The sequence below is a fragment of the Euphorbia lathyris genome, chromosome 1, assembly GCF_963576675.1.
Source record: "Euphorbia lathyris chromosome 1, ddEupLath1.1, whole genome shotgun sequence".
Taxonomy (NCBI): Eukaryota; Viridiplantae; Streptophyta; class Magnoliopsida; order Malpighiales; family Euphorbiaceae; genus Euphorbia; species Euphorbia lathyris.
Window position 1 is genome coordinate 1809583 of NC_088910.1, and position 27321 is coordinate 1836903.

At 33.2% G+C, this 27321-nt stretch overlaps 2 protein-coding genes across 2 annotated transcripts; both read right to left on the reverse strand.

Moving 5' to 3' along the window:
* Positions 1-8875: 8875 nt before the first annotated feature.
* LOC136217768 (protein STRUBBELIG-RECEPTOR FAMILY 5) lies at positions 8876-18315 on the reverse strand. Its single transcript, XM_066004761.1, has 16 exons — positions 18041-18315; positions 17715-17847; positions 17556-17627; positions 17390-17455; positions 16353-16424; positions 16205-16276; positions 16027-16098; positions 15865-15930; positions 15559-15624; positions 15194-15474; positions 13819-14069; positions 13450-13721; positions 12392-12512; positions 11764-11900; positions 10757-10913; positions 8876-9180 (listed from the first exon to the last, which is right to left on the reverse strand). Exons 1-16 carry the CDS (start codon positions 18123-18125, stop codon positions 9052-9054), a joined length of 2052 nt encoding a protein of 683 aa, XP_065860833.1. The 5' UTR covers positions 18126-18315; the 3' UTR covers positions 8876-9051.
* Positions 18316-21403: 3088 nt separating this feature from the next.
* On the reverse strand, positions 21404-26958 carry LOC136220142 (uncharacterized). Its single transcript, XM_066007858.1, has 6 exons — positions 26529-26958; positions 26309-26441; positions 24993-25253; positions 23606-23687; positions 23193-23389; positions 21404-22111 (listed from the first exon to the last, which is right to left on the reverse strand). Exons 1-6 carry the CDS (start codon positions 26735-26737, stop codon positions 21827-21829), a joined length of 1167 nt encoding a protein of 388 aa, XP_065863930.1. The 5' UTR covers positions 26738-26958; the 3' UTR covers positions 21404-21826.
* Between the last annotated feature and the right edge of the window lie 363 nt (positions 26959-27321).

Genomic DNA, 27321 nt, shown 5'->3' on the forward strand with positions numbered 1-27321 from the left:
AATTATTAACTGTTGTTATATTTACCAATAGTGTGAGGAGAGAGACTCTTTAATAATAAAATATTAATAAAAAATGAATTAAGAGGCACTAAGAGGTGGAGAAAGACTCTCCATTAGAGCATCTCCAAGAGACTCTTAGTGAACTCTCTAAAAATAATATAAAAAATTGACTCTTAGTGATTTAAGAGTTGCTAAGATATATCATCTCCAACAATGCTACTTATATTCACTCCTTATTTATTATTTTATTATTAAGATTATTATTTATTGTTACATTACCAATAGTGTAAGGAGAGAGACTCATCAATAATAAATTATTATTAAAAATGAAGTTAGGATGCACTAAGAGGTGGAGAGAGACTATCTATTAATAGAGATGATGAAGAGACTCTTTGGGGATGATTTTTTATTTTCCCTCCTCAAATTTTAACTTAAAAGCCAATTTAAGAGGCTGTTAGAGATGCTCTTAATAGAGATGATGGAGAGGCTCTAGGGGGCGTTTGGTTCACAAGGGGTAAGAGAAAAAGAATCAAGAAAGGGAAATTAAAGGAAATGAAAGGAATAACCATTAATTCCCCTATGTGTTTGGATATGTTTAAGAAAGGGAATATGGTAAAAAGAATCTAATTCCATAAAGAGCATGAGGTAATGGCTTAATCTAAAGTGGGATAATGACTTAACCTAAAGTGGGTAAAAAGAATGAGTTTTTTTTTTTTTGTAAACAAACAAGAACAAAGGGAATGAAACCCTCCAATTCCCATTCTCATCCCTAAAGACCCCAAACCAAATGCCCCCTTTGTGATTTGAGGAGCCACTAAAAGGTTATTGGAGCTGATTTTTTTTATTATTCTTCCTCAAATTTTAATTTAAGAGCCAATTTAAGAGGTTGTTGGAGATACTCTAATAAACACCTAAAACTCTCTATTTTAAAAAGAAACGGTAAACAGAGGAGAAAAACGAGCAACCAAATACATGTGTAATGATTATCATTATTATAATATATTAAAAGAATACATTGATGAGAATCTTCATGATTTGCTAGAAATCCTTAATATGAGTAGTTAGTACTGGTCGCTATTATTAATTAATTATTAATATAATTATGTTTATATCTCATGTATTGCGTGTCACATTATTATTGTAAATTAAAAAAGTCTTTGTTTATTATTATCTTGGACATGTAGTCTGAGTCAAATACATGAATATCATAATTAAATATAAAATTACAACTAACTCATATCATCAAATTTAATTCTTAATATGTCATTATTCTCTATATATTATGATTTTATACTATAATTTAAAAAATTTAGATTCCAATTCATAAATCATAAACCCTAAAAAATATATTTTAGATTTTTAATTTATAAATTCTAATCTTTAAAATAGATTAAAAGTACTGATTTTACTAGTTTGACATAATCGAAAATTATGATTTGACATAGATGTAAATAGTTTTTAAAAGATGAATTTCTATGTAATTTTCCCTTAATTTTGTCTATTTCTAAAGTACTCTTATATTGAATTTGAAAGTGACACATCATGTGAGGAGGAGTAAATTCAAGGTCGTCCTGGGCATGGATAGGAGGGGCGTCTGCTTAGGGTTTAAAGGATATAGAGGCTCAAAAATAATATGTTTTCAAAAAAATAATAATATAGAAATTAAATCTTAAAAGGTGCAGCAGTTAAATAAACAATACTAGATCTAAACAAATCGCAGAATACATCTAGACACAAAGGGGGGAGACGGGCCGAAAAATAAAATTTTATAAAAAAACTACAGAATTATTGCAAATGATTTTACCAAAATTATTGATATCAGTATTTAAAATTTTTGAGTTTGTCAAAACAGCAGATTGTGAAAACATTACATAATTAATTTTTTTATTTTATTTTTTACTTGAGGACCCTCATTTACTACTTCGCCCCTAGACCTCTAGAATCTCAAGATCGGCCCTGAGTAAATTGTAGCTATTCTTCTTTTTGAATAGAAAATGAAAAGTTTTGGGATGCAACACGAGGACTTTTCAAGAGGTCATCTATCTTGGTACTACTTTCGTCCAAGTATGTTTAACTTCAGAGTTCTGATGGGATCCAGTGTATTAGGGGGCATTTAGTTGCTCATTTTCATGCTCCTATTTGCTTTTTCACTTCAAAATGGAGAGTTTTAGGTGTTTGGTTAGTGATCTCCTGTTTCCCTTTTACATCTGAAAAGCAGTGATTCGGAATATCACTTAGGCCCAACGGAGCCCGACCAGCGAAAGGGCCAGGGTAACAGAAGGCCAACAGGCCCAAGACAATTCTCTATAAATATACCAATAAAGGAAGGAAAGGGGATCGGGTAACTATCTTCTACCTCACTCTCATTTGATTAGAATACACTCTCGAACTACTAACTGTCTTGACCGTCGGAGTATCCGCAGAGACCGGTCCCCGTGCAGAGACGACCCCCAAGGAAGCCAGACCTTCCCGACGAGGATCCAGATCACTGTTCCGCTTTCCCTAATTAAGCAGTATTAGGTGTTTGGTTAGTGATCTCCTGTTTGCTTTTTACACTCGAAAAGCAGACTTTTACAAAAGCAGAGAATCTCTGCTTTTGGAAAAGCAGCTTTTTTCTAACAGCAAACAGCAAACCATAACAGCAACAGCAAACAATAGGTAAAACAAACAGACCCTTAGTATTAATATGATCGCACCAATTGAAGTTATTCTATTAATAGAAAAAATAAAAACCCAAAATAGTTTGATTTTTTTGTTTGGGAATAGCTAATTTAACATCCTCATGTAAAACAGTATCGATTCTGAACTCTGGAGATCTAGGGACGAAGTTTAAGTACAAATAAAAAATAAAGTAAAAAATCAATTATATAAAGGAAAATTACTTAAAAATAATATCTCTTTATTACACTTAATAAGGGATTTAATAAAAACATCAAATTTTATATAAAAGAACATTTTATTTCACATTAAATATCTCATTGCTCATGCAAAATATTATTTACGAGCATTTTTAGATGCAGAATCACTAAAAGTAGTGGTTACATCCATATGCTTTAACATATTTCTCTCAATACATAAAATTACTAACCATTTAACATTTCTTGTGACGTTGATGATCTTAAATAGTTTTTCAATAATTTTAACAATGAAAAAATTCTTTCAGATAATATAACGGTCACTAACATAATTAGGAGGAGTTGAAATGCAATTAAAATATTTGGATAACAATCTGCTGTTTTGAAAAACTAAAAATTTCAAATGGTGACATCAATAATTTTGACAAAACCATTTACAAACACTTCCATTTCTGAAAATAGATCATCTACATCAACACGTGAAAACTTATTATAAGAAAATATATGAGAATTATATTTATTGTCGTTGAATCTTTTGAGATTTTAATTTCTGTATTTTTTTTTAATTTTTTTTGAGCCCTCTGTCCCTTGTACCTATATGTATACTGTGAATTGTTTAGCCCTAAAATTATTTCTGTAACCGTTGCATCTTTTAATATTTAATTCTAGTTTTATTAAATATTATTTTTGGGCCCTGGGCATGCGTCCCTCTTATCCATGTTCAGGGACGACCCTTATGTAAAATAGTACAATGAGGATAATTCATGCATTTTAAGTTGGCTTAATACATCATTTGCTTTTTAAACTCGTTGAAAAATCTTGATTGGCCACCTAACTTTCAAAGTGTTTTCATAGCTCCATCAACTTGCATAAAATGTTCAGTTAGCTCCATAAACCTGCGTAAAATGTAATCAATTAATCATTCGATTGCAAAAAAAAAAAAATAGTCCACATACGAAAGATGTGTTGCACGTGCTTTAAAATGTTATTACATAATTCATATAATAGATTAAAACATATTAAAAAGGTAGTTCTTACTTGTTCAACTATAAAATTTGTCTTCTCTAGTATTAGAATAGTATATCCCGACTTTGGTCGTTTTACTTTTTTTTAAGACATGTGCAATACATTTTTCACATTTAACTTGCTTTTTTTTTTGCAACTATGTGATTAATTGATTACATTGTATGCAAATCTAACTGAACACTTTATGCAAGTTGATGGTGCTGTCAGAACACTTTGAATGTTCAGATGGCCACTCAAACTTTAAGTTATAAAAATATTCAATACATCATTTAATTCACGGGTACCCTTACCCGTTAAGAATCAATAAATAAAACAAAAAATATTACAAATTTGACAAAGTATAAATTTAATAAATCATCCATATAAAAATTGAATAAATTGAATCTTAATCAATAAAAATAAAGTAGTTTAGTGGTATCACTTAACGGTCGAAGAACAAAAGGTTGGTGTTCAAATCTCACATCTTACATCTAAAACACTATTTTTTAATATATAAAAAAGTTATGACGGGTACCGGCTACCCTAGGGGGTATTTTCATACCCGTCCCATTACCCTAACATGTAATGATTTTGATCTCATACCCTTTTATACAGGGTACAGGTAGTCCCATTAGCGTCGGATAGTGTCGGGTATCCACGGGTCGAGTACCCGTTGCCATCCCTATGTCCATCTAAACTTTCAAAATGTCTCAATAGCTCCATCAACTTGCATAAAATGTCCGGATACCTCCTTCAACTTGCATAAAATATAGTCAATTAACCATTCAGTAGCAAAAAAAAAATACATACGGAAAGTGTATTACACGCACATCGAAAAAGTAAAATGACTAAGATCAGAGTATGAAGTGCTAATATCAGAGAGCACAAATTTGAACATGTCTAGTTAATATATGGTAGTGCAGATTTAATGGAATAATTTCATAGAAGAGTTAGGCTTCTATTAAAGATAAATGTAAAGAAGATGACTTTTCATAAGGTCAAAAAATGGTAGGAAATGTTAGTGTAAAATCCTCCTATATATTTATTTATTTATTTCTCTAAAGTCAAATACTAATTAATTATAGTATATTTTAGGTATAATACATTTTGGTCAAAACTTCAATTTCCCCCTAAACTTTTAAAAGTTTCAATTTAGTCGTATTCTTGTCCAATTGTTTTAATAATCCTCTATTTTTCAATAGAATTTATTGGATGCAAAAATAAAAAATACGCTCCGCCATGTGTCAAAATGAAAATATCAAATAAACAAATAATTAGAAACTTTTGAAAGTTCTAGGGAGAGTAAGTTTCAGGGGTTTTAGAATTTGACAAGAATATAAGCCCTATCGAATGGAACTGGACAAGAATATAAACATATTGAATGGAATTTGATAAGAATACGAGCTTATTGAATGTGATTGGACAAGAATAGAGAATTATTTAAAACTTTTAAAAGTTCATAAAACAATTAAATTTTTTGGCCAAATACATCTCGAAATAAGTAATTAAGAAATTACAATCCAGAAGTACAAAAAAGCTTGAATCTGCATCTTCAATATCATAGATCGTGATAGAGCAATAGTAAATAGAGTATGAAACTGTTTTTGGCACAACGAATAGAAACACACTCCATTCAGAATCGATTTCGTAGTTTTTTTCTCCAAGAATGACGGCATGGTCTTTCAATGAACCAGATCTATGTAACAATAGACAAAACTCTTATATTTTTCCATGAAGAAAAACATGATAACACTCATATAGAGAGACAGACGACAACCACTAATATAGGAAGACACACGACAACCACCCATATAGGGAAAAGAACAAAAAAACGATAAATAAAGAAGAAACTACAAATTTTTGTTGAAAAAATGAATAAAATTATGAAATTAATTTAATTACTAACAACCACATCTCTTCATGAATAGTCGTGTTCGTTCATGAACAAACATGTCCATTCGGATTCTATTTATACAGAATAGAATTGTCAAATTTCAGATACTAAAGTCTTAGAAAAATAAAAAATATTCTCTGAAATTTTGTTATGTCTCCATTTATATTGTTCTTGTTTCCTGTTCCAGTGATAATGAATTTACACACAATAAGAGTTTACTTGCGTAATCGGTTGTATCTTAGAAGACGATCGTCAATAGCGATAAAATCTGTCTTAAGGAAACTGCTAAACACAATAAAGAACGAGCTGATTGTCCAGCAGAAAACCCTACAACATGAACGAAAAAGACGAGAATTTATTGTATTAGTGCTTTTCTCCTAGAGAGAGAAACTTTTAACAACATGTGCATTAATTAAGAAGTAATTAAGTCTTTGTTAATTGTTAGATATTGGTCCAGATCTAACAATTAAGACTTAACTATGTTTCACACCCACAAAATCAATTTTACTTTATCAACTACTACACCATATAATAATGGGGAAAGTTCAAATAAAACCCTTGTGGTTTTACTAATTTTCAGATAAAGGACTGTGGTTTACTTTTTATCAAAATAAGGACTGAGGTTTCGCACTTTTAATAATGCTATTAAAACTATCTTTAACGACCTGAAAATGAAAATTTTCAAGAATTAAAGTTGTTCAATGTCATATTTTCTATGGAACTACATTTTCGATTTTAGAAAATCATCTTTTTTGGAACTTTCTCTCTCTAAACATTAACTTTCTCTCTCTTTACCAAAGATCATCTAAATGATCTCGAAATAAAAAAGTTGAAGAATTAAAGTTTCTTAGAATATTAGTAGTTCTTAAAATATGTCATTTTTGAAGTTGTTAAGGGTGATTTTAATAGTATCAATCGAAAAAGTCCTTATTTTGCTAAAGTTGAAAACCTCAGTCCTCGTTTTGACAAAAAGTAAACCACAGTCCTTTATCTAAAAATTAGTGAAACCACAGGGGTTTTATTTGAACTTTACCCTATAATAATTTAACGGGTTAATTATGAGTAGATGCTCTATCGTTATACGAATTTACAGATGGATATCTGTAGTATTTTTTTTTTTTTTTACAAACGCAACCATGTGGTTGCAAAATTTTACAACATTTTTTTATTTTGCCAAATTTGGTCTATAACGATCTCAAAATTTCAATTCTAACATTGTGGTCGTTGAACTTTACCAATTTTAATATTATGGCCACTAAACTTCAATTCTTATCGGTATGACTACTGAACTTTACACTTTTTAATACCGGTGGCCACTCAACGTCTCAAAACGACCGTTGACGGCTTCAAAATAAAAAATTCAAAGAGTTACTGTATTATAAGGAACTTTAATTCTTGAATTTTTTTTTTTTGTTTTGAGGTTATTTAGGCATTGTTTGATTAGAAGAGAGTGTGAATTTTTAGAGAAAGAAGGTTCCAAAAAAATATGATTCTGAAAAATAAAAAATGTGGTTTCATGGTAAATGACGTTCTGGACAATTTTAATTATTGAATATTTTCATTTTGAGATCGTTAATGGTCATTTTTATGAGTTAGTAGCACCGGTGTTAAAAAATGTAAAAATCAGTGGTCATACCGTTAAGAATTGAAGTTCAGTGGCTACAATGTTAAATACGTTAAGCCTCTGATTTTTTATTTGGATACATTAAGCCCCTAATTATTAAGTCAGTGGTCATATTTTCATTTTTTGGTTTATTAAGCCTCTGATTTTTTATGTGGATACATTAAGCCCTTAATTATTTATTGATGATAAGTTTAGTATTTATACAGAATACAGTTTACTCTAGGTAAACAACTATAGTCAACAAACTAACCTATATTCTAGGCTAGAGATAAGTAACAGAATAAATACAGATAAGTAATAACTAAATACATAGTATAATAAAATTGCTCTTGGCTACAAACATTAAGGGTAAAATTGCATCATTTTAAACGTTAGAGATAAAATTGCACCTGACCCAAAACGTTAGAGGTATTTTTGTACCTTAAGACAAGTAAATAAGTCTTTGCTAATTGTTAGATATTGGTCCACATCTAATTAGGTTTCACATCCCTAAATCTAACATCTTCTAATAAATTTCACTTTATCAACAACTACTACACCGAATAATAAATTAATTAATGACCAACTTATTTCAATAAAATCAACATCTATTTATATGTAAAAATGTTTGGTAAAAATCAACGTCCATTATTTATTATTTACTTCATTCGGCAAAGAATGAAAACCCCACAACTCTTGCAATATGAAACGTCCAAAAGGTACTTTTTATATACATTAATTGGTGTTCAACAAATTCATATCTAAATAAAGTTTTTCCCCTGGTTATGGTAAGATTTGGGGTGGCATTAGAGAAGAGATTATTATTTAAAAGCCGTTGGGTATTCGAACCGACGGAGATGAAGAAAAAATGATATGGTAATGGGAATGAGGACGAAGAATTTTTTTTTCCCTGAACCTAAATGGAGATGGGGATGGGAATTGCTATATTTGCTTCGTGGGATCTCCGTCCGTTACCGTATAAATCCGAATAAATTTATTAAGTGAAATTTATTAGAGAAATTATTTTTCAGTAGGTTCTTCCAAACTCGATCTTCTCCTCTCCAATTTTACGATTTCCAACATCAGAATCGCTAAATCGATTTTCTCCACTAACACCAAAATCCATTTCTAGCAGGTTCTTCCAAACTTGATTTCCAGCTTAGAAAAATCTACTAAAAATCGATTTCTGTAATTTCTTTGTACTTTTTACCCTCTCTCCTAGTCAAGAAACTTATTTTTTTTTATTTGTCCTTATGGAAATAAAAATTTCCACGTCAACAAGCTGAATCGCTTAACGGCGATTGTCGTACAAACTTAGCGAAAAAGTTAAATAAGAGCCTGATCCATCACAGAATCAATGATCAACGGCTCACAACAGCTCAATGTAGAAAAATAAATGATCATGAACTTTATCCTTAAAATATGTAAAGTTTATGATTTTTTTTTTTTTGCCATTGTAAAAATATGGATATGAAATAAATAACTAAACAAACATATTTTGTAATGGTTTATGAAATGTTTTTAATTATCAATAATTAAGAAATATATGTCAAAAAATAATCCTAAAAGATATTTTCTAAATAATTATAAGCTCATAAATATTTATTAAATTAACTACAGAATGAATAATATAATTAAAAAAACAAAAAACTACACAATGAATTAATTAATAAATTGAAAGAGCAGAAGACTAACTAGTAGTCTGAATCCTGCGTTCGGTAAGAAGCTGCAAGATCGTCTCTCAAGTTCATACTTGACCGTTGAACTAAACGAACCAATGATTGCACCACCTCCGACATCGGTGGCCGGAATTCGGGCTCCGACTGCAATCAAATATGTCAAAGTTAGTATATATATTTTTTCCTTTCAAAACTTTCTGAAGCTAGGGTTGTAAATGAGACGGAAATTTCTCATCCTTGTCGGGTCATTTCCCGATGGAGAATTTCCAAAAAATCCTGAAGCAAGATTGGAAATTTTTTAAGACCGGGATAAGAAATACAGGTTCCATCAAAATTATTAATAAAATTATATACAGTAATTTTCACACACCGTTACATGAAAAGTTATTGGAATTCTACAGTGGAAATTAAAATCACAGACCAGATGAAAACTACCAATATATATTGTTTAAATATTGATATTAATTTTATACTTTTTATATTGATAAGTCAAATGATAACAAAACTAAAAAAAAAATCATAAATATTATTTGTATTTAATTAGAACATTGAATATTATAAATATCTTTTATTAATTTGATGTAAATGAGTGATAAGGTTCAAATTTGACTCTAATATTTTTTTTTAGAGAAGTGCGGATATACCTTAATATAAGAAATAGTAAAATATTGTCTTTAACGTTTGCCGATGTGGAGCAATTTAGACCCAAACAGTGTGACGGAGTCATTTTTTTACTAGAATGCAAAAAATAAATTCAGCCATATGGACTCGTTTTAAAAAAAAATTGCCCATATCCAAGCCTAAACGACGTCGTTTTGGCCTGAGCTGGGATAAAAAAGAACATACAACATTTCATCTGTTGGTAGTACAATCAACACCTCATAGATAAAGATGGACGAGTGGATAAGAGTGAAATTATCTTTTAACCACCCTTTGTTCCTGACAGTCGGGGACACAACCGTGCCCTTTGCCTCCGCCTCTGGGTCGAGATATGAATCTTATTCTAAGTGTTATGTTACAAGGACCCAAAATAGTTTCACATATTGTAATCTCAGTCGAAAATTGCTACATGTTGAAAACATTAAAGACATTTTACCTTTTTTTTATGGAAATTTTACCTTTTCTTACTTTTATGGTATACTTGCACTTTCTAAAAAAAAACGGTTAAGGACAAATTTAGACCTTATCCACTTATTTTATATATTTAATTTTTAATCAATATATATAAAAAAAATAAAAAGATAAAGTACAAATTTAAATCTATAATTATTGGCGTAGACTGCATTTAGTCTTCATACAAAACAATACAATCTTAAACCTAACATTTACCAAACGGTGTAATTTCAAGTCTCGTTAATAGAATATGAGTTTTTTTCACGTGCAATTTCATATTCTAAACACCCTCCAACCTCTGTTAATGAAAAAACTCATCTTCCGTTAATAAGACTTGAAATTAAACCGTCCTGTAAATATTAGACTTAAGATTAAGTTGTTTTGTACGTGAAGGTTAAATCTGACCACCCCTAATAACGTATGACGAAATTCATATCTTATTCCAAAAATAAATCTCCACTGAGTGAAAAAGGGGATAAATTTCTCCCCAATTCATATATGGAAACGGGTATTCCTCAATATTCGGGGACGGAGATGGGAAACAATTCCCTACTCGCACCCCGCCCCGTCCCATCTACAATCCTAGGCTTAGCTTTTAGATACTTACCTGTACACAGAGAGCCACGATATCAGCAAATCTTGAGAGAGACTTAGGAGGATATAGTCCACGTAAGGCAGGGTCCGCCATTTCTGCCAAAGCATCAATGTCATGCAGTTGAGGAGTAGCCCATCGGACTAGGCATTGTTCTGGTTTAGGCTTTGAGCTGGACAAAAATACAAATTCAATCAATTTTGCATTCAAATATGTATTTGGATAATATCAACGTTACACGCAAACTTTTCTTTAATAACGTTTCCCCATTTTTGTATCGGTTTCGATTACCGTTTTCTAATTATATTTGTGTTAGATATCAATATAAATTAGGTCTTTTAACTATAGTCTTAAACTTTTAGTTTAATTAATTTTTTTGACATTGTATCCGAGCCTCTTTGACCAAGTACCAAAGGTTCGATTCCTGACAATCTAATTTGTTGGGGGAATGTGTTTATACACACTTCAAGTCCAGTGGACATTTGCATGCGGAAATGTGTAAGATATTAATATAAATTTGGACTTTAACTATAAGTTTAAACTTTTAGTTCAATTGATTTTATGATATGGTATCAGAATCTCTTATTAGACCAAGTGGTCAAGGGTTCAAATCCTAACAACCTCATTTATTGAATAAATTTCAACACATGGTAAGACGGACCACTGTTGTATCCAAGGAACATTTGAGTGCAGGGGTGTATCAAAAATTAAAATAAAAAACTATTATTGAGCTTTACTATAAGTTTAACTTTTTAGTTCAACTGGTTTCATGACGCTCTTTGACCGAGTGATCAAAAGTTCGATTCCTCACAACTAGTGTTGTACACACTTAAAAGCCAGTGGACATTGGTGTTGTGGGGTGTCAGATATTAATATAAATTGGAACTTTAACTAGGGTTGTACACACTTAGTGGACAATAGTTTTTAGAAATAATGTTTCCCGTATCCGTATCTGTTTTCGTTTCTATTTCAGTTTCCGTACAAATTAGGATAATTCATTAAAGCATTCATTCTTCACTTACTTGTCAACAGGCTTCCTACCACTCAACAACTCGAGCATCACCACTCCAAAGCTGTATATGTCACTTTTCATTGTATAAGCTGAAGGTTTTGTGCATTCTGGAGCATTGTATCCCACTCCAAGGTTTTGGCTTGTTCTCTGCAGTATAAATCCACAACTTCAGTAATAGTTAGGGCTGTAAATTAGCCGATAAAAATTCGAATGTGTTCGACTCGATTTATAAATGAGCCGAACTTGAGCACGGAGAAACTCGGGTCAAAAGCTCGCAAGCAGGCTCATTTATAAGTTAATGAACAAGCTCAATTATAATGTTTATGAAAATGCTTGGATCAAGCTTGGTTCGATTATTTTTTTAATAATAGTATTTCTATAAAGGGGAAAATGCAAAACAACGTAGTTTTGTGTTAAAGAAATTTCAAATGAACATAATTAATGAGTCACGACCAAAGTTTATGAACAGAATTAACTCGTGAGCAGCTCATGAACAAGATGTGGAACTCGAGCATGAGCTCGTCAATTTTCTGACAAGCCGAGCATGAGCAGGCCAAAGCTCGACTTGGCTCGGCTCTATTACAACCTAAGACTAGTACAAACCAAAACAAATTTAAACTCCATATGTAGACACTAACATGATGAAAATTCGCCAACCCGTAGTCCGAAAGGTGAGGATTCAGGTCAAGGTCAAGCAGAATATTAGATGACTTGATGTTCTTGTGGATGAAGGGTGGAGAACAGACTTCATGGAGGTACCTGAATGAATATACATGGACATGTTACTAAATGAATGAGTCAGTTAAGAGAAGAAAAAAGCAAAAGTTAACAGAGAATGCTTAAAATCATCGCATGTGATTCCGTCTTGGATGTCACAGGGAGAAGTTTTCAACTGCACAGTACTTAGGTGCTTGCTATCAAAGCATAGTTATTAAAGGCACATGGCGCACTAAGCCGTTAGGGGTCCTGGAGCCTTGGCGCATGGCGCACGGTGATGGTGCACCATAGCGAGACAAGGCGCACTTACAAAAGCAAAAATTATCAAACCATAAAACTAATATAAAAATGCAATGAATGAAACAATATTCTTAAGCGTAAATAAATTTTAAAATGCAAAATAAACCGCATATTAGAAAGATAAGGTTGAATACTAAATCCTAACTTCTACTACTGATCAAAACTCTCCAAATTTATCATTGCTCATCATCACTATCACACTCCTCATCTAAAGCATCATCAAACTCTTGATCATGAAATTGATCCTCTGTTTGAATTTGTTATCTGTGTTTCTGTTCTACTAAACTTCTTCCTCTTCTAATAAGACTTTGTGGCTTCCTCTTCTAACCGTCTCTTCCTCTTCTAAGTAATTCAAACTTGTAGTGTAGAATCTCTTCCTTTTTAATATTTGTTTTTTTTTTTTTTTTGGCTCATTTGGGACCCTCAGATCAGATGACAGTTTATTCAACACGTGTTACAGATATGATAACTGTAAAAAAAAACCTTTAAACTGCCCCTATGTCACCAAGGCACGCCTTGGTGCGCCTTTGGCAACTGCCCCTTGGCGCAAAATGGTGCACTATTGATAACTATGTATCAAAGTCGTCTAAGTAAGCCTATTGAGATGTGATCGCTATGCACTTTGGACGTTTAAGAGGCTTGGGAGAACTACAAGTATGCATTTTTTGTAATCACTTACTCAACAGCCCGGGCAGTGCCTAATGCAATTTTGACTCTGGTATTCCAAGTTAGAGGTTTGCTGTAATCATCTGATACATGAAGGAAGTCATTAAGTGAACCGTTCCTGAAATACTCATAGATTAACATGTTATGCCCTTGTTCTGAACAATGACCAACAAGTTCAGCAACGTTCGGATGGTGAACGTTCGAGATGCTTGATATGATTCCTGAAAATTCTTTTGGCTCTGCTCCCTGAAAAAGTGATGAATCGATCTTTTTCACTGTCAAAACCTGTCAAGGATTCAGCATATCAAATTGTTAGAGATCAAACTGTTTCTGGTGATTCACTTAAAACCAGTACTGATATATGCAACCGGGATTAGTTTACCTTTCCGTCGGGATATTTAGCCTTGTACACACGGCCTAGGGAACCCTCGCCAAGAAGACGGCCCATTGAGAAATTGTCAGTAGCTGTGAGCAAGTCTGACAGAGCATAAGGTACAGCCTGAATGTTGCCGATTCTGGGATTCAGACGGATTGCAAACTCGTTGTCTTTCGCAGATTGTGAAAAATCAGAATAACCAATTGAAGGAGATTTTTGCATGGACTTCATATCGATTGAACCGTATTTTGGAACTTCTGTGCCCAGCAACTTATCATATCAGGATCACATTAACCATAATAGGCACATTAGAAATGCATAGCATAAATACAAAGGTACTAACAACTGATTTTTGGAATTGGTAGAGAATCACACTTAATGTCACAATATATATCAGAATTTTTTAGCAGAACTTTTGTTCCAGTTATAGTAGAATCTCAAAAATCTCAAAGATTCAGCCTTTAAATAGGAAAGAGATTTTTCACACACAAAGAAGCCCTTCATACATCGAAACAACTAAGAGCCATTTTAGCATTGCCGTGGCCAACAGAATCTGCTGTGGTGGAAATTGTTATGGGAAAAAGTGTTGCAGGAAAAAAGTGATAAATGTTTAGTAAATACATGATAAAAGTTCTAAAAATCAAGAAATAACAAATAAAATATATATATATATATATATATATATATATATATATATTACTCCATCTGTTGCATAATATTTGTCACTTTTCCTATTTTTATTAGGATTAAGGAGCAATTAATTTGTCTTGAATTTAGAAAAAGAATAGAATGGTTTAGACTAAATTATCTTTGTTTTAGAAAAACTCAAAATTATTTAATACGTAAATTGAAATCTGATTGGCTCTAAACAATGAATTTAATACATTTTCTAAATCTCAAGACATTTTCACAATCGTAAGTTAAAGGTAAGCTTGAAAAAAGAACATTGAATTATATTGAAAGTCTAAATGCGACAATTAAAAGTGACGGATATTATGGAACGGAGGGAGTATGTTATATTGAAAGTTAGAGCTATTTTTGTCTGAAAAAATTCAATATCAGCTTTCCTCATAAGTTGTTGAAAGGTACTTTCCGAAAAAGCTACAAATTGTAACTTTTCCATCTTTTAAGGAAAGCAGTTTTGCATTTATCAAACACTGTTTTTTCTGCTGGGAAAGCTCGGAAAACTACTTTTAGTCTCTGGGAAAGCAATGCCAAACTGACCCTAAATATACAGCACATGCACATTTCAATTTTCATAAGCATACATGGGCTTCTTTTAGTTCCATGAAATATAAGTAATGGTCCGCAAGCATAGGAAACTTTTTTTTGTGAAGTTTGCCTAAAAAAACAATAAGATTCTGGAAAAATAAATGAATACCCTTGAACTCTTTGTGTTTGGTAGCATCAGGCTCATGGAAGAGTTCCTGCGATGTGAGAGGCGTAAAAGCTCTGCGATTGCTCGCCCTCTCTTCATCCAGAAAATGAGAGGATGGAGAAGATCTTCTTGTTGAAATTATAATAATCAGGAGTGCTAATACCACTAATGAAGCCATAACTATCAAAGCTATAGCAATCCCGCTCAGGCCACCTTCATCTCCACCTTTCTTACTTTTTTTGGATTTTGGGCCTTTTCCTGACGACCAGGAATTTCCTCCAGTCCTTCACAAAATAAAATCATAAAGTCAGACAACAAACTTGCCAAAAGTTTTTGGGTCAATTAAATAGAGCTTTGAGATTACTCACTCAAGGTTACCGATGCTTTCCAGTTCCTCAGGGACCCAGCCAGTGAACTTGTTGTCTTTAACATTCCTGCCAATGTTAAATTTGACTGTCTTTTAAGTCTTTCTTGATTTATTACACAAATAAAAAAAACATCAGTTTTAACACTTTCCTAAGAACCTCACTTCATTAAAATGCCTTATGAGTTTTACATATTGCACATCTGTTATCTGTTTTTTGGGATACTCTTTTCAACAAAAAAAAAAAGGTTGCGGAAAAAAAAATACACACATATTTTCATTTGCTGATTTTGTTGAGTTTTCAACTTACAAAGTATCAAGGGGAAGCTCTGCAAGGACATTTATGGTACCAGTGAATTGATTGTTTTGCAAAAGCCTGGGAAATTACAACATAGTCACAAATGAGAAACTGAAAAGTTCTAGAAGCATGTTTTATATAAATCTAATATATTTGTAAGTAATAGCTTCTTACAATGTTTTGAGGCTTTTGAGGGATGCAAAACTTTGTGGCAGATTTCCTGTAAGGCTGTTGTCGGATAAATCCCTGCAAGCCCATCTCAAATTAAGATGAATATGAACAGGAGAGATTCTCCTTGACAAGAGCAGTAAAGTGCACAATGGAATTTGGCTACCTTGCTTTTAACACTTACAATGATTTCAGCTTTGGAAGCTTTTGAAACATGTCACTCAACTGTCCATTTAGTTTATTACTCCCAAAATTTCTGCATGAAGTAACAAAATAAGTATTGGAATAGACTGCAACGAAGTTTAGCTAACAAAAGGATCAACTTTGCTTACAGGGTTTGGAGATCATTCATCTGTGAAATTGAATAAGGCGGAGTTCCGCTGAAGCCATTATTGGAAAGATCTCTGCATTAAAGCTCACAAGATTTAAACTGAAACAGATTTGCAGAAGTCAATCAAGTAAAGAGTGAGGCACTACTACAAAGAACTGAGGTCTTGTTAGTATGTTTAACCCCTTGATTCCCAAGTTCTTAAATAAGCACCATCTTAATTGAAAGATACTTAGATCCTTGACAGATGTGCATCATAATAATCTATATGAATATAAAAAGGGCGGCCAGGTCGCATTACGCGTCCCCGCTGAGCGAGGGTCCAGGGAGGGGTCCCACCACAAGGGTGTATTGGGGGCAAGCCTTCCCTTGCCAATTTAATTGGCAAGAGGCCGCTCCTAAGACTCGAACCCGTGACCTCAGGTCAAAAGAAAAAAGAAAAACACTCTTCTTCTGCATTTTAATCAAATATCTAGATGAGCAACCGGGAGGGCGAGCCTTGGCGCAACGGTAAACGTTGTTGTCGTGTGACCAAGAGGTCACGGGTTCGAGTCTTAGGAGCGGCCTCTTGCCAAATCAATTGGCAGGGGAAGGCTTGCCCCCAGTACACCCTTGTGGTGGGACCCCTCCCCGGACCCTCGCTCAGCGGGGACGCGTAGTGCGACCGGGCCGCCCTATCTAGATGAGCAACCGGTACATTGTCCACATAACCATTTAAATTATATTCCATTTTTCTAAATGTGAATACTCAATCCACCAAAGCCTTGATCTTAAACTCATCTATCCAGTTACATTGATCATTTTCCCACATTCTTTCCAACCTGCCTCTTGGGTCTCAAAATTAAGACCAACTCAATCAAAGAGCAGCTGAAGTTCACCTAATACTCTGTGTAAATAGCTTAATGGTTCTGCACTAATTGATTAACAATACTAGATTACACAACATAAAGACTCAGGAGCAAAAATCACGAATAGAAGGTGTTTCTAGGGTGTGAACTGAAAATAATGATGACGAAAGTGAGAGAAGAAGTGAAAACTTACAAGTGAACAAGATTAGGAGGAAGTTGATACGGTATCTCATTGCTGAGTTTGTTGTTGCTCATATCACTGTACTATGACAAAGAAACATGAAGCATTGAGGTTAAATTGTTTCGGTGCTTAAACAAAATTTGAAAATTTTCTATAATAGTATTAAAGTGAGCCTCACAAGGAGGTGACGGATTTCAAGTTCGCCAACTGGTACCCGAGTGAACCAGAAAGATCAAGGCCAGATAAGTCTCTGCAACATGTTCGAAAAAGGAAAAAAAATCACAATTCGGACTCGCCAAACATATGAAATTAACAAGAGATAATTAAATGTAACAACATTTGAGTCACAGATGTATCGGAGCAAGTAATCCCTTGCCAAGAATCATCACATGGATCACCCCCTTTTTGTTGCCAACCGCTCAGTTTTGAAGGTGAATTTAAACTCGTAAACATCACATTAAGAGCTGAGACTGCAACGAAAATCATAGCAACCAAATCTCAGAAATTCAAATTTCATTTCTATAATGAAAAACGGAGAACAGAAAGGAAATTGCAATTACGAGATTCATCAATGGAGAAAACGCAAAATCGAAATCCAAAGGAAATCAGAAATGTACAAATGCAAACACAGGGATTCAAATTAAGGAATTAGAATGCACTTACCATCCTGTGAATCGGTCTTGGAAAGAACAACAGCGGACAGGATCCCGATAGAGATTATCAAAACCTCCACAAAACTGTGCTGCATTTTCCAAGTTTTGGTCGAATCAACGGGAATTCAGAGGAGGAAATGCATCAGAATTGAGCTACGAATCATATGAACAAACAACATTTTGCGATTCTTCTTGTTTTGAAGAAGAAAAACAAAATTTGGATGAATGTCTTTGGTGAAGGATCGAAAAAATGGAGAGGAAAAAAGTAAAATGAGGCATGAAATGGAACAGACATGGGAAGAAAAAAAGCCGCGAAACACAAGGAGAACTAAGGGTCTGTGAATGATTTTCGGTTGTCGTTTATATTGATCTGTCGTTTATTTAACAATTGTCGTTTTAATTTATCGTTTTATATATAATGATTGTCGTTTATATCACCTAAGGTATCTTGGTAAATTACACTTATGGTCACTGAACGTAGCATTTTATTTTATTATGTCCCTGAACTTTAACATTGGATATTATGGTTCCTTTTTTTTATACATTGGAGGGCTAAACGCAGCGAGAAAACAAAACAGAAAGCTAATCAAACTAACTATTCCTCAACCGAGGAAACTGATTCTCATAAAGGGTATCTTGGGAGCTTGTAGGAGACGCACCATATTCGTAAAAGCCAAGAGAAAAAGAATCTACGTAATTCGTTATTCAATCATCAATTCTGTTACCTAACTTATGGATAAAAGTAAGATCCCAATCCCTAGTTTTGAAGTTTTGATATTGATGACGACCTCAAAATGAAAAAATCAAAAATTAAAGTTGTCTATAATTATATATTTGCAGGGTAAATTACACTCATGGCCACTGAACTTTGCTCATTTAAACATTGTGGCCACTGAATTTCAATTTTTAACAGTATGACCATTAAACTTTACACTTTTTAACACCGGTGGCCACTCAACTCTAACTAAATCCTTAAAATGACCGTTAACGACCTCAAAATGAAAATATTCAAGAATTAAAGTTGTTGAAAATGACGTTACTATGAAACCACATTTTTTATTTTCCAAAATCACATTTTTTGGAGATTTCTCTCTCTAAAAATTCACTTTCTCTCTCCTAACCAAACAACACCTCAATTACCTCAAAACAAAAATTTTCAAGAACTAAAGTTCCTTAGAATATCATTAACTCTTCGAATTTTTTATTTTCAGACCGTCAATGGTCGTTTTAAGGCGTTGAATAGCAACCGGTGTTAAAAAGTGTAAAGTTCAGTGGACATATTGTTAAAAATTGAAGTTCAATGGCCATAATATTAAATGGAAAAAGATCAGTGGCCATGGGTGTAATTTACCCTATATTTGTATGTAAGTGTTATTTATGATTTTGGAAACCACAAACAACACTTAAAATGAAATCAAAATTCAAAGTTCAAGAACTAAAATGGTTTAGAATATCAATTGGTTCAAATTTACAATGAAGGATTACTTACTATTTGAATAATCATCTTAATCAACGGTAAAAAAAATAATGTTATTATATTAATAAAATGTAAAGTTAAAGGTTCATTGAAAACTCAGGAGCTATAATATCAAAAGTTTGAAGTTTACATGCTATAATGAAAGTAAGTAAAATATTAAGGGGCCATAGGTATAATTTAGGGTTAAATGAATCATTGGTCACTGAACTTACATGGTTATCTCAAAATGGTCACTCAACTTCAATTTGTTTCAATAAAATCACTTAATTTTGAGTTTATTCTCAATTAGGTCATTTCATTGATTTTAGTGGTTAAAACACATCAAAATAATGACATGGGTGACACATCAACATGAGTTAACTCAACTCTCTGACCGAAATGAAATGTGACAGCCACATGTTGGGTATTTTTATGAAAAAAACTAAATTTTAGTTTATTTTTTTCATAAAAATAATCAACACATGATAGCCAGGTGGCGCATACGTGGATGTCATGTGTCATTTCGGTTAGTAATATGAGTTGTCTCATATTGACGTATCACTTATGTCATCAATCCGATATTTTTTTAATCACTGAAATCGTCATAGTGACCTAATTGAGACAAAACTCAAAGTTGAGTGATTTTATTGAGATAAATTAAAGTTGAATGACCATTTTAAGATAACCATGTAAATTCAATGACCAATAGTGCATTTAACCCGTATAATTTATCCAAGGTATCCACATGCTCTCAAATTACCCAACTGCCTTTTCTCTCATTTCTTTTCTTCGGCTACTTGTTGTTAACAGAGATTAATATGATTAGACTTTAACTATAAGTTTGAGTTTTAGTTCAATCAGTTCCATAAAAGTCAAGGACATTTACATGTGGAAGTGTGTCAGAGATTAATATAACATCTATGATTGGACGTTAACTATCAGTTTGAGTTATTGGTTAAATCGGTTCCCTTACATTTATTACACCCATGACCCTTAACTTTGCTCTTACTTTTATTATGGTCTCAAAACTTCAAAATCAAACATTATAACCTTTAAACTTTGCATTTTACTAACATAACAACCATTTTTCTAGTTAACCAAGCCCAAATAATCGATAATGATATCAAAATGAAAAAGTTCAAGCATTAAAGTCGTTAATAACTACATTTCCAGTGAAACCACACTTTTTAATATTTCAAATATTTCTCTCCCTAAACCACTCATTTCTCTTTTCTAATTAAACAAGACTCGAATAGCCTCAAACCAAAAAGTTCAAGAATTAAATTGCTTAGAATACCATTTCCATCAGCTTTACATTGGAGAATTATCTACCCTACTGATAGGGTGGTAATATTGCTCAATAGTAAAAGATGTCGTAATGTTAATAAAGTGCAAAGTTTGGGGGTCATAATATCCAATTTTAAACCTTATGGACTATAATGAAAGAAAGAGCAAAGTTGAAGGGCATGGTTTAACTTACCCCTGTGAATTTAGTGTATAATACTGAGAATTCTTATTTGTGAATATTAATTTTGTAACCCATTTTTTAAATTTTAAGAGTATTATTTATACTACTTTTTCAATATACGAGATAAAGTGCAAAAATACCTCTAACGTTACAACTAGGATCTATACTTCACACATGTACATCATTGTTTTGTATTAGTTGGGCAATTTTTTTTAAAATATTTCAACGAATATATAAATATTAATCTCCAATTCTACTATTAAATCACAAAAAATATGAATTTTTTTTAGAAAAACAATTCGTGCAAATAAGTTACAAAACAACGGTACCTTATAATAATATCTGAAATTTACCTAACTCACGAACTGTCGGAGATTAATATAAGATATATGATTGGGCCTTAACTATAAGCTCGAGCTTTTAGTTCAATCGGTTCCATGACACGAACATTAAGGTAAAATTGATACAAATTTTATATTCTTAACGAAAAAATCATCACCGTCTAACTTTGTTTCGCTCGTGACCGTTTTTTCCGGAAACCAGCAAACACATTCACCGAAAATTTTAGTAATTGTAAATAACCAAGTAGGAAAATTTTCACCATTCACCATTCCTTCTTGTAGATGGCTTCTCAAGTATATGAAGTTACTCTACTGTACATTTGTACCATAACTATATGTAACTACTTACAGTTTCATTCACTATATAGACATGAATTCAATGCTATACTAACAATTGTGACTGTTCCCGGTACTCGGGTGTCGTCCCCCGTTTGATTTGGAGAACCATAGCGGTTTCTTAACTTTGTCAATATATATGCCATTGCATTGCAACTTTAGCAACGAGACTAGAGTGTCCGCGGGGCAGAAACCTTAACTTTCCCTGCTTCGCTCCGGAGAACCATCGCGTTGTCTTAACTTTGTCAAGATATATGCCATAGCAACTTTAGCACCGAGACTAGAGTGTCCGCGGGACAGGCATACGACACCACCGAGAAGAAGTAAACCATTTGTTAAGACTTTCATTGATGGTCTTCTTTGCAATTTCTTGTCTTTCCTGTCATCAGTAGTACTAGTGACTAGTTCACTCCTGTTGGTTGCTTCTGGAGTTGCTGAAGCACTCGGAACGATGTTCGTTGTTTCGAATCCTGGCGGAACCTGCGTGCATAAGAAAATAAGAAAGGATGTACAACGGAGAGTAAATTGGTCTTGATTCAGTTCAGGATTTTGTTAAACCACTATGCTTTGAACGTATATCAAATGCAAATTGGAAACACCACTAGAAAAATATTATCTTAAGAAAAACGATGTACAACGGACAGTTCAGTTCATGATTTTGATAAACCACTACGCTTCAAATGCAAATTGAAAACACCAATAGAAAGCTATGTTGCACGGAAACGGAAACCATGAAACATTATTTGTAAGAAAAATTAGCTAGGAAACGGTAATGAAAATGGATACAAAACGTGGAAACGCTAGTGAAGAAGAGTTTACATACAACATAGACAGAAAGTATATCATCTTAAAGAAAAACAATGTACAACGGACAGTAAGTTGATCGTGATTTAGATCATGATTTTGATAAACCACTATGCTTTGAACGTATATCAAATGCAAAATGAAAACACCAATAGAAAGCTATGTTGCACCGAAGCCAGGAAACATTATTTCTAAGAAAAATTAGCTAGAAAACAGTAATGGAAACGGACACAAAACGCAGAAACGTTAGTGAAGAAGAGTTTCCATGCAACACAGATAGAAAGTATATCATCTTAAAGAAAAACGATGCACAACGGATAGTAACTTGGTCGTGATTCAGTTCATGATTTTGATAAACCGCTATGCTTTGAAAGTATATCAAATGCAAATTGAAAACACCAATAGAAAATAAATCATCCTAAAAAAAACAATGTAGAACAGACAGTAAATTGGTCTTGACTTAGTTCATGATCTTGATAAACTGCTACGCTTTGAACGTATATCAAATGCAAATTGAAAACACCAATAGAAAATATATCATCTTAAGCAAAACGATGTACAACCGACAGTAAATTCGTCTTGATTCAGTTCATGATTTTGATAAACTGCTACGCTTTGAACCTATATCAAATGCAAACTGAAAACACCAATAGAAAATATACGTGTCGAATCTCGAGATATTTAAATGGTAGATTGTTGTACCATATGACAAACATAATTTTGCATGTTTGGATATGAGAAGCATTAATATCCTTACCTTCTGAATCAAAGACGCTGCAGAAACAGCTCGACCTATCTGAGGATTGTTGATTGTGTTATACTTCCGCAGTGCATTATCCATCTTACATACGTAACTCCATATGCCCCTAGAAAAAGCGAGCTTTGCCATCTCCACGTTCAAACCAGCATCTTCTTGGTGATACATTTTGATTTCACAGGCATTCCTACCAGGAACTGTAACATAACATATTGGTATTGGTCTATTAGATGAAGATTAGCAGACATAAATGGTGCGTTTGGTGAAAGAAAGATCAAAATGTACAGTTTCCCCGCTATAAACAAATCAAAATTTCGAAAAAAAAAACCCTAACACAACCTCCAATAAACTAAAAAAAATGTTACCTGATCTTCAAAGAAAAGAAAAATGACAAGTGTATAGTAATAACTTGCCTTTCCTGATTCTCCAACCAGATCTGAAGAAACCCACTCGTACGTACTTTTTCTTTCGAGGTGCTGACGGATGTTCACACTCCTAATCATAACAAAAATCAAACAAAAGCGGAAGCAGAAGTGTTATATTAACGTACAAAAAATTAAAGCAAATTAAATTGTCAAATGTTACTTATGGTAGCAGAACAAATTAAACACATCAAGGTCGTGTTCTGCGAGCAGCAACCAGGCAGGTTAGTTCACTATAAGTGCAGGCCCAGAAGGCTATTCAACCCTGTTTCTTTTCCACGGCCACAACATGCTTATAGAAATAAATATGATTAGCATTCTCATGCCCCTGGACATTGTTGTTTTTACACATTGAGGCCCTAAGCTTTTATTTTCACACATTGATCCCTTGATCATTCCTAAACCTACACATTTACAGTTCGGTAAGGGTTTAATTAGGCTTTCTAAGTATTCAATATGTAGGTTTGTAAATGACCAAGGGCTTGCAGATCAGGAGCCCAAGGCTATTTTAATCCAAATAAATATGCATAACTCCCCTTAATATATGCCACATGAATCATAGACCGAAAACTTTAGAAAAATGCTTAACACTATGTTATGGAGAAGCTAAGTGTTCAACGATGTCAGTTATTCACTCTCTTGTTTGAAAGAATGTTTAATTTAATAATATAATCCTATTAATCCAACAATATGATGAGCAGGAAATGGTGATATTTGGGTTAGTTAATGTTCAAAACTAAAAAACTATAATTCAAAAAATCATGTCTTGTACAGACAAGATGTCATTGCGATCAAAATGTGGAGATTCCTACGGAGGATCCCCAGAAGATCCTCTTCCTGTATTTCTAAGTGAGAAATCACAAATTCTGCCATCAGAACCTCAATTACCACAATCTCTAGAACTATGCCTTATGGTAATAAGCTAGAAATACTGATAAGGGTCATAATGAATTGTACATATAATCTGTTTTGAAGAGATAGGCTTAGACTTAGCCATTACGTTTGAATTACAAGTTATATCTGTTGTAACCACTTAAGTTGTAAAACTTATTTAAAGCTATGTATCTCATTACGTTTGAATTTCAAGTTATAGCTGTTGTAACCACTTAAGTTGTAAAGCTTATTTAAAGCTATGTATCTCAACCGAATAATATCAGTGGAGATTAAATCACTATAAATACAACAAACAACTCACATATGTCGTTATAGCTCTTACTGTTCTTCAGCAAGGACTTCTCTAGATAATTCCTTTAATTGACCACATTAAGTTTGTTATAGGCAGTAAAACTAGACACAAGTATAAGCCGTTTAAAAAAAGTCATAAAATAACAATACCAAAATATGGATTGCTCTATAAATTGGATAACCTGTTAATTACCTTAATAAAGCAGTAGAATGTTTTATCTTTTCCCTCCCATAGTCTCCATGCTAGTACATATTCTCTAGGTGTCAGGAGTGGAAACTTTTTGATGGTACAACCAATTTCAGTTCCGGTAGTTTCATCCACTTGAAGCTGCTCATGTTGAACTATGGTCTTGTCCCACTGCTTTCTGTAATCATTGTCCATGTAGAAGTCCCTAAGATTCTCTGGGGAGCAATTCTCAAATACTGTCGTGCTCAAATACTTCACGGCTTCATCCTGCAAGCAAATAATAGAAATGAACACCTTAAATCCTAGACCAATTTCAATAGAATCTCGGTCAGTTTTGCTAGCCAAGCGGAAACGGAGAACTCATTATTGACGTTGGATTCACTAAAACTGATCAAACATCACACCAGGAATGTTATTTCTAAAACATAACCTTCATAAAATAGCCTTCAAATCAAAAGACAAGGACACGAAAGGCAGAAACACTACTAAAGAGAAGTGTCTGCGCAACATAGTCGCACTGTTATTAACAATTAACTATGTTGCACAGAAATGGAAACGGACATCAGGAAAAGTAATTTCTAAAAAAACATAGGAAATGGAAAAGTGTAAGTAACGGGTAAATATCAAAATTGAAGCATACAAGGAAGGAATTATCAATCAAATAGGAAGTTTCAATTTTCCTAATCTTAAACTAAAAGGGAATTGCAAAATACAAAGTTTGAATTTCCAGAATTTTAGTCGAAATAGGCAGAGGAAGCCGCTTAAGAACTAAGAGAGGCGTTTGGGTAATTATGGAAACGTGCCTGGAAACGTTTTGTATCAGTTTCCGAGAGTTTCAATTTCCGGAAAATGTAAAACGTGTGTCATGATGAGTTTCTGTGCATCATAGAATGTGTACATCTAACTCAGGGACATGTGTTGAAGAGTTGCACTGACAGAAACAGATATGGACACGGAAATGGAAAAGGAAATTTTTAAAACATAACCTTCATAAAATAGCCTTCAAACCAAAAGAGAAACAACATAGTCACACTGTTATTAACAATTACATAAAACTAGAATGTGTACAACTAACTCAGAGACCTGTGTTGAAGAGTTGATGCTATTAAATCCTAGAGAGCAAGTAAACCTAACCTAAAATGATGTTTTGGCAACCATCACTTGTTACTTCAAAGATAACGCAGATGTCAAATAAGGTGTTTGAATCCAAATGAAAAGTACAGCAAAAAAGACCTAAATCAGAATATCCTATTTTTTGTTCTTGAGTCCAAAACCAGAAACAACAGTTCATAAATAAAATAAATGAGTAAACGAAAAATAACCTTAGGTTTGCAGCATTTAGCAGTGTAGGACATCAGAGTATTGCTTTTATCTATGACATGTTCCCAATTACCATTCTGAGTGAGCTTCTCATCCAGATTTCCCAATAAAAATTCCAAATCTGCTTCAGAGACTCTGTAGATATAAACAGAACTTCATTAAACACAAAATCAACGAAAATCCAGAAAATATGAGTAGAAAAAAGGAGAAACAAAAGAATACCGGATTTTGAAAGGAGAGGCCGCGGCAGGAGGAGGAACCGGAACCGGAACCGGAACAGGAAGGCGTTTAGATGGAGAAGCAGAGAAGGAAAACAACCTCTTGAATGAATGGAAAAGTAGAATAACGAGGAGAGCAATGAGAGTTGCCCATCCATATCCTAAATCGTCAGAGAAATTTCCAAACGAAGATCCATCTTCGAATTCTGCCATTTGATCTTTGGTGCTTTTGGATTTCTTCCTGCGCGCGATTCAAATTTCCATGGTTTATATAAATGTTCAAATGTACGATGCTTGGGAAGAAAGAAACGAGGTGAACCAGGCTCCGTGGAGGTGTTTTTTTTGTGCGGTCTGTGGTGGTTTTTGGGCCAACGAAGTTACGACTTTCAGACTCTTCTTTCTTCTTCTTTCTTCTCTTATATAACATTGGAATTTCAGGTCCGTCAGTTTTGATGTATTTTTCATATTTTTCTTTTGTGGGGATAACGTTATAAAATATAAATTATTGTTGAATATTGACTCAATTTAAATTTTTTAAACAGGCCTAATACTCCTCCGGTCTCTTTACCTTGTTCAAATTGATCATTTTACTCTTTAAACTTATCGAATGTCCTATTTATCTCCTTAACTCTATAAAAGTGGTATTTCTTACCTCCTCAACTTGTCTATTGATCCCCCAACTTATAAAATATCCTATTTATCCCCTGAACTTTATAAAAGTAGTATTTCTCACCCTCTCAACTTGTCCATTTACCTCCTCCCCAACTCATAGAATGTCCTATTTACCCTCTTAACTC

What these genes read in the sequence shown, in the direction of transcription:
- LOC136220142 (XM_066007858.1), bottom strand. Translation starts at nt 26,737, where the DNA reads ATGGCAGAATTCGAAGATGGATCTTCGTTTGGAAATTTCTCTGACGAT. An exon ending in GCCTCTCCTTTCAAAATCCG is followed by an intron (nt 26,442 to 26,528) that starts GTATTCTTTTGT and finishes TTATATCTACAG; the next exon opens with AGTCTCTGAAGCAGATTTGG. An exon ending in CAGCGTCTTTGATTCAGAAG is followed by an intron (nt 22,112 to 23,192) that starts GTAAGGATATTA and finishes TTATGCACGCAG; the next exon opens with GTTCCGCCAGGATTCGAAAC.
- LOC136217768 (XM_066004761.1), bottom strand. Translation starts at nt 18,125, where the DNA reads ATGCAGCACAGTTTTGTGGAGGTTTTGATAATCTCTATCGGGATCCTG. An exon ending in GGTTGGCGAATTTTCATCAT is followed by an intron (nt 11,901 to 12,391) that starts GTTAGTGTCTAC and finishes TTTATACTGCAG; the next exon opens with AGAACAAGCCAAAACCTTGG. An exon ending in TCGTGGCTCTCTGTGTACAG is followed by an intron (nt 9,181 to 10,756) that starts GTAAGTATCTAA and finishes ATTTGATTGCAG; the next exon opens with TCGGAGCCCGAATTCCGGCC.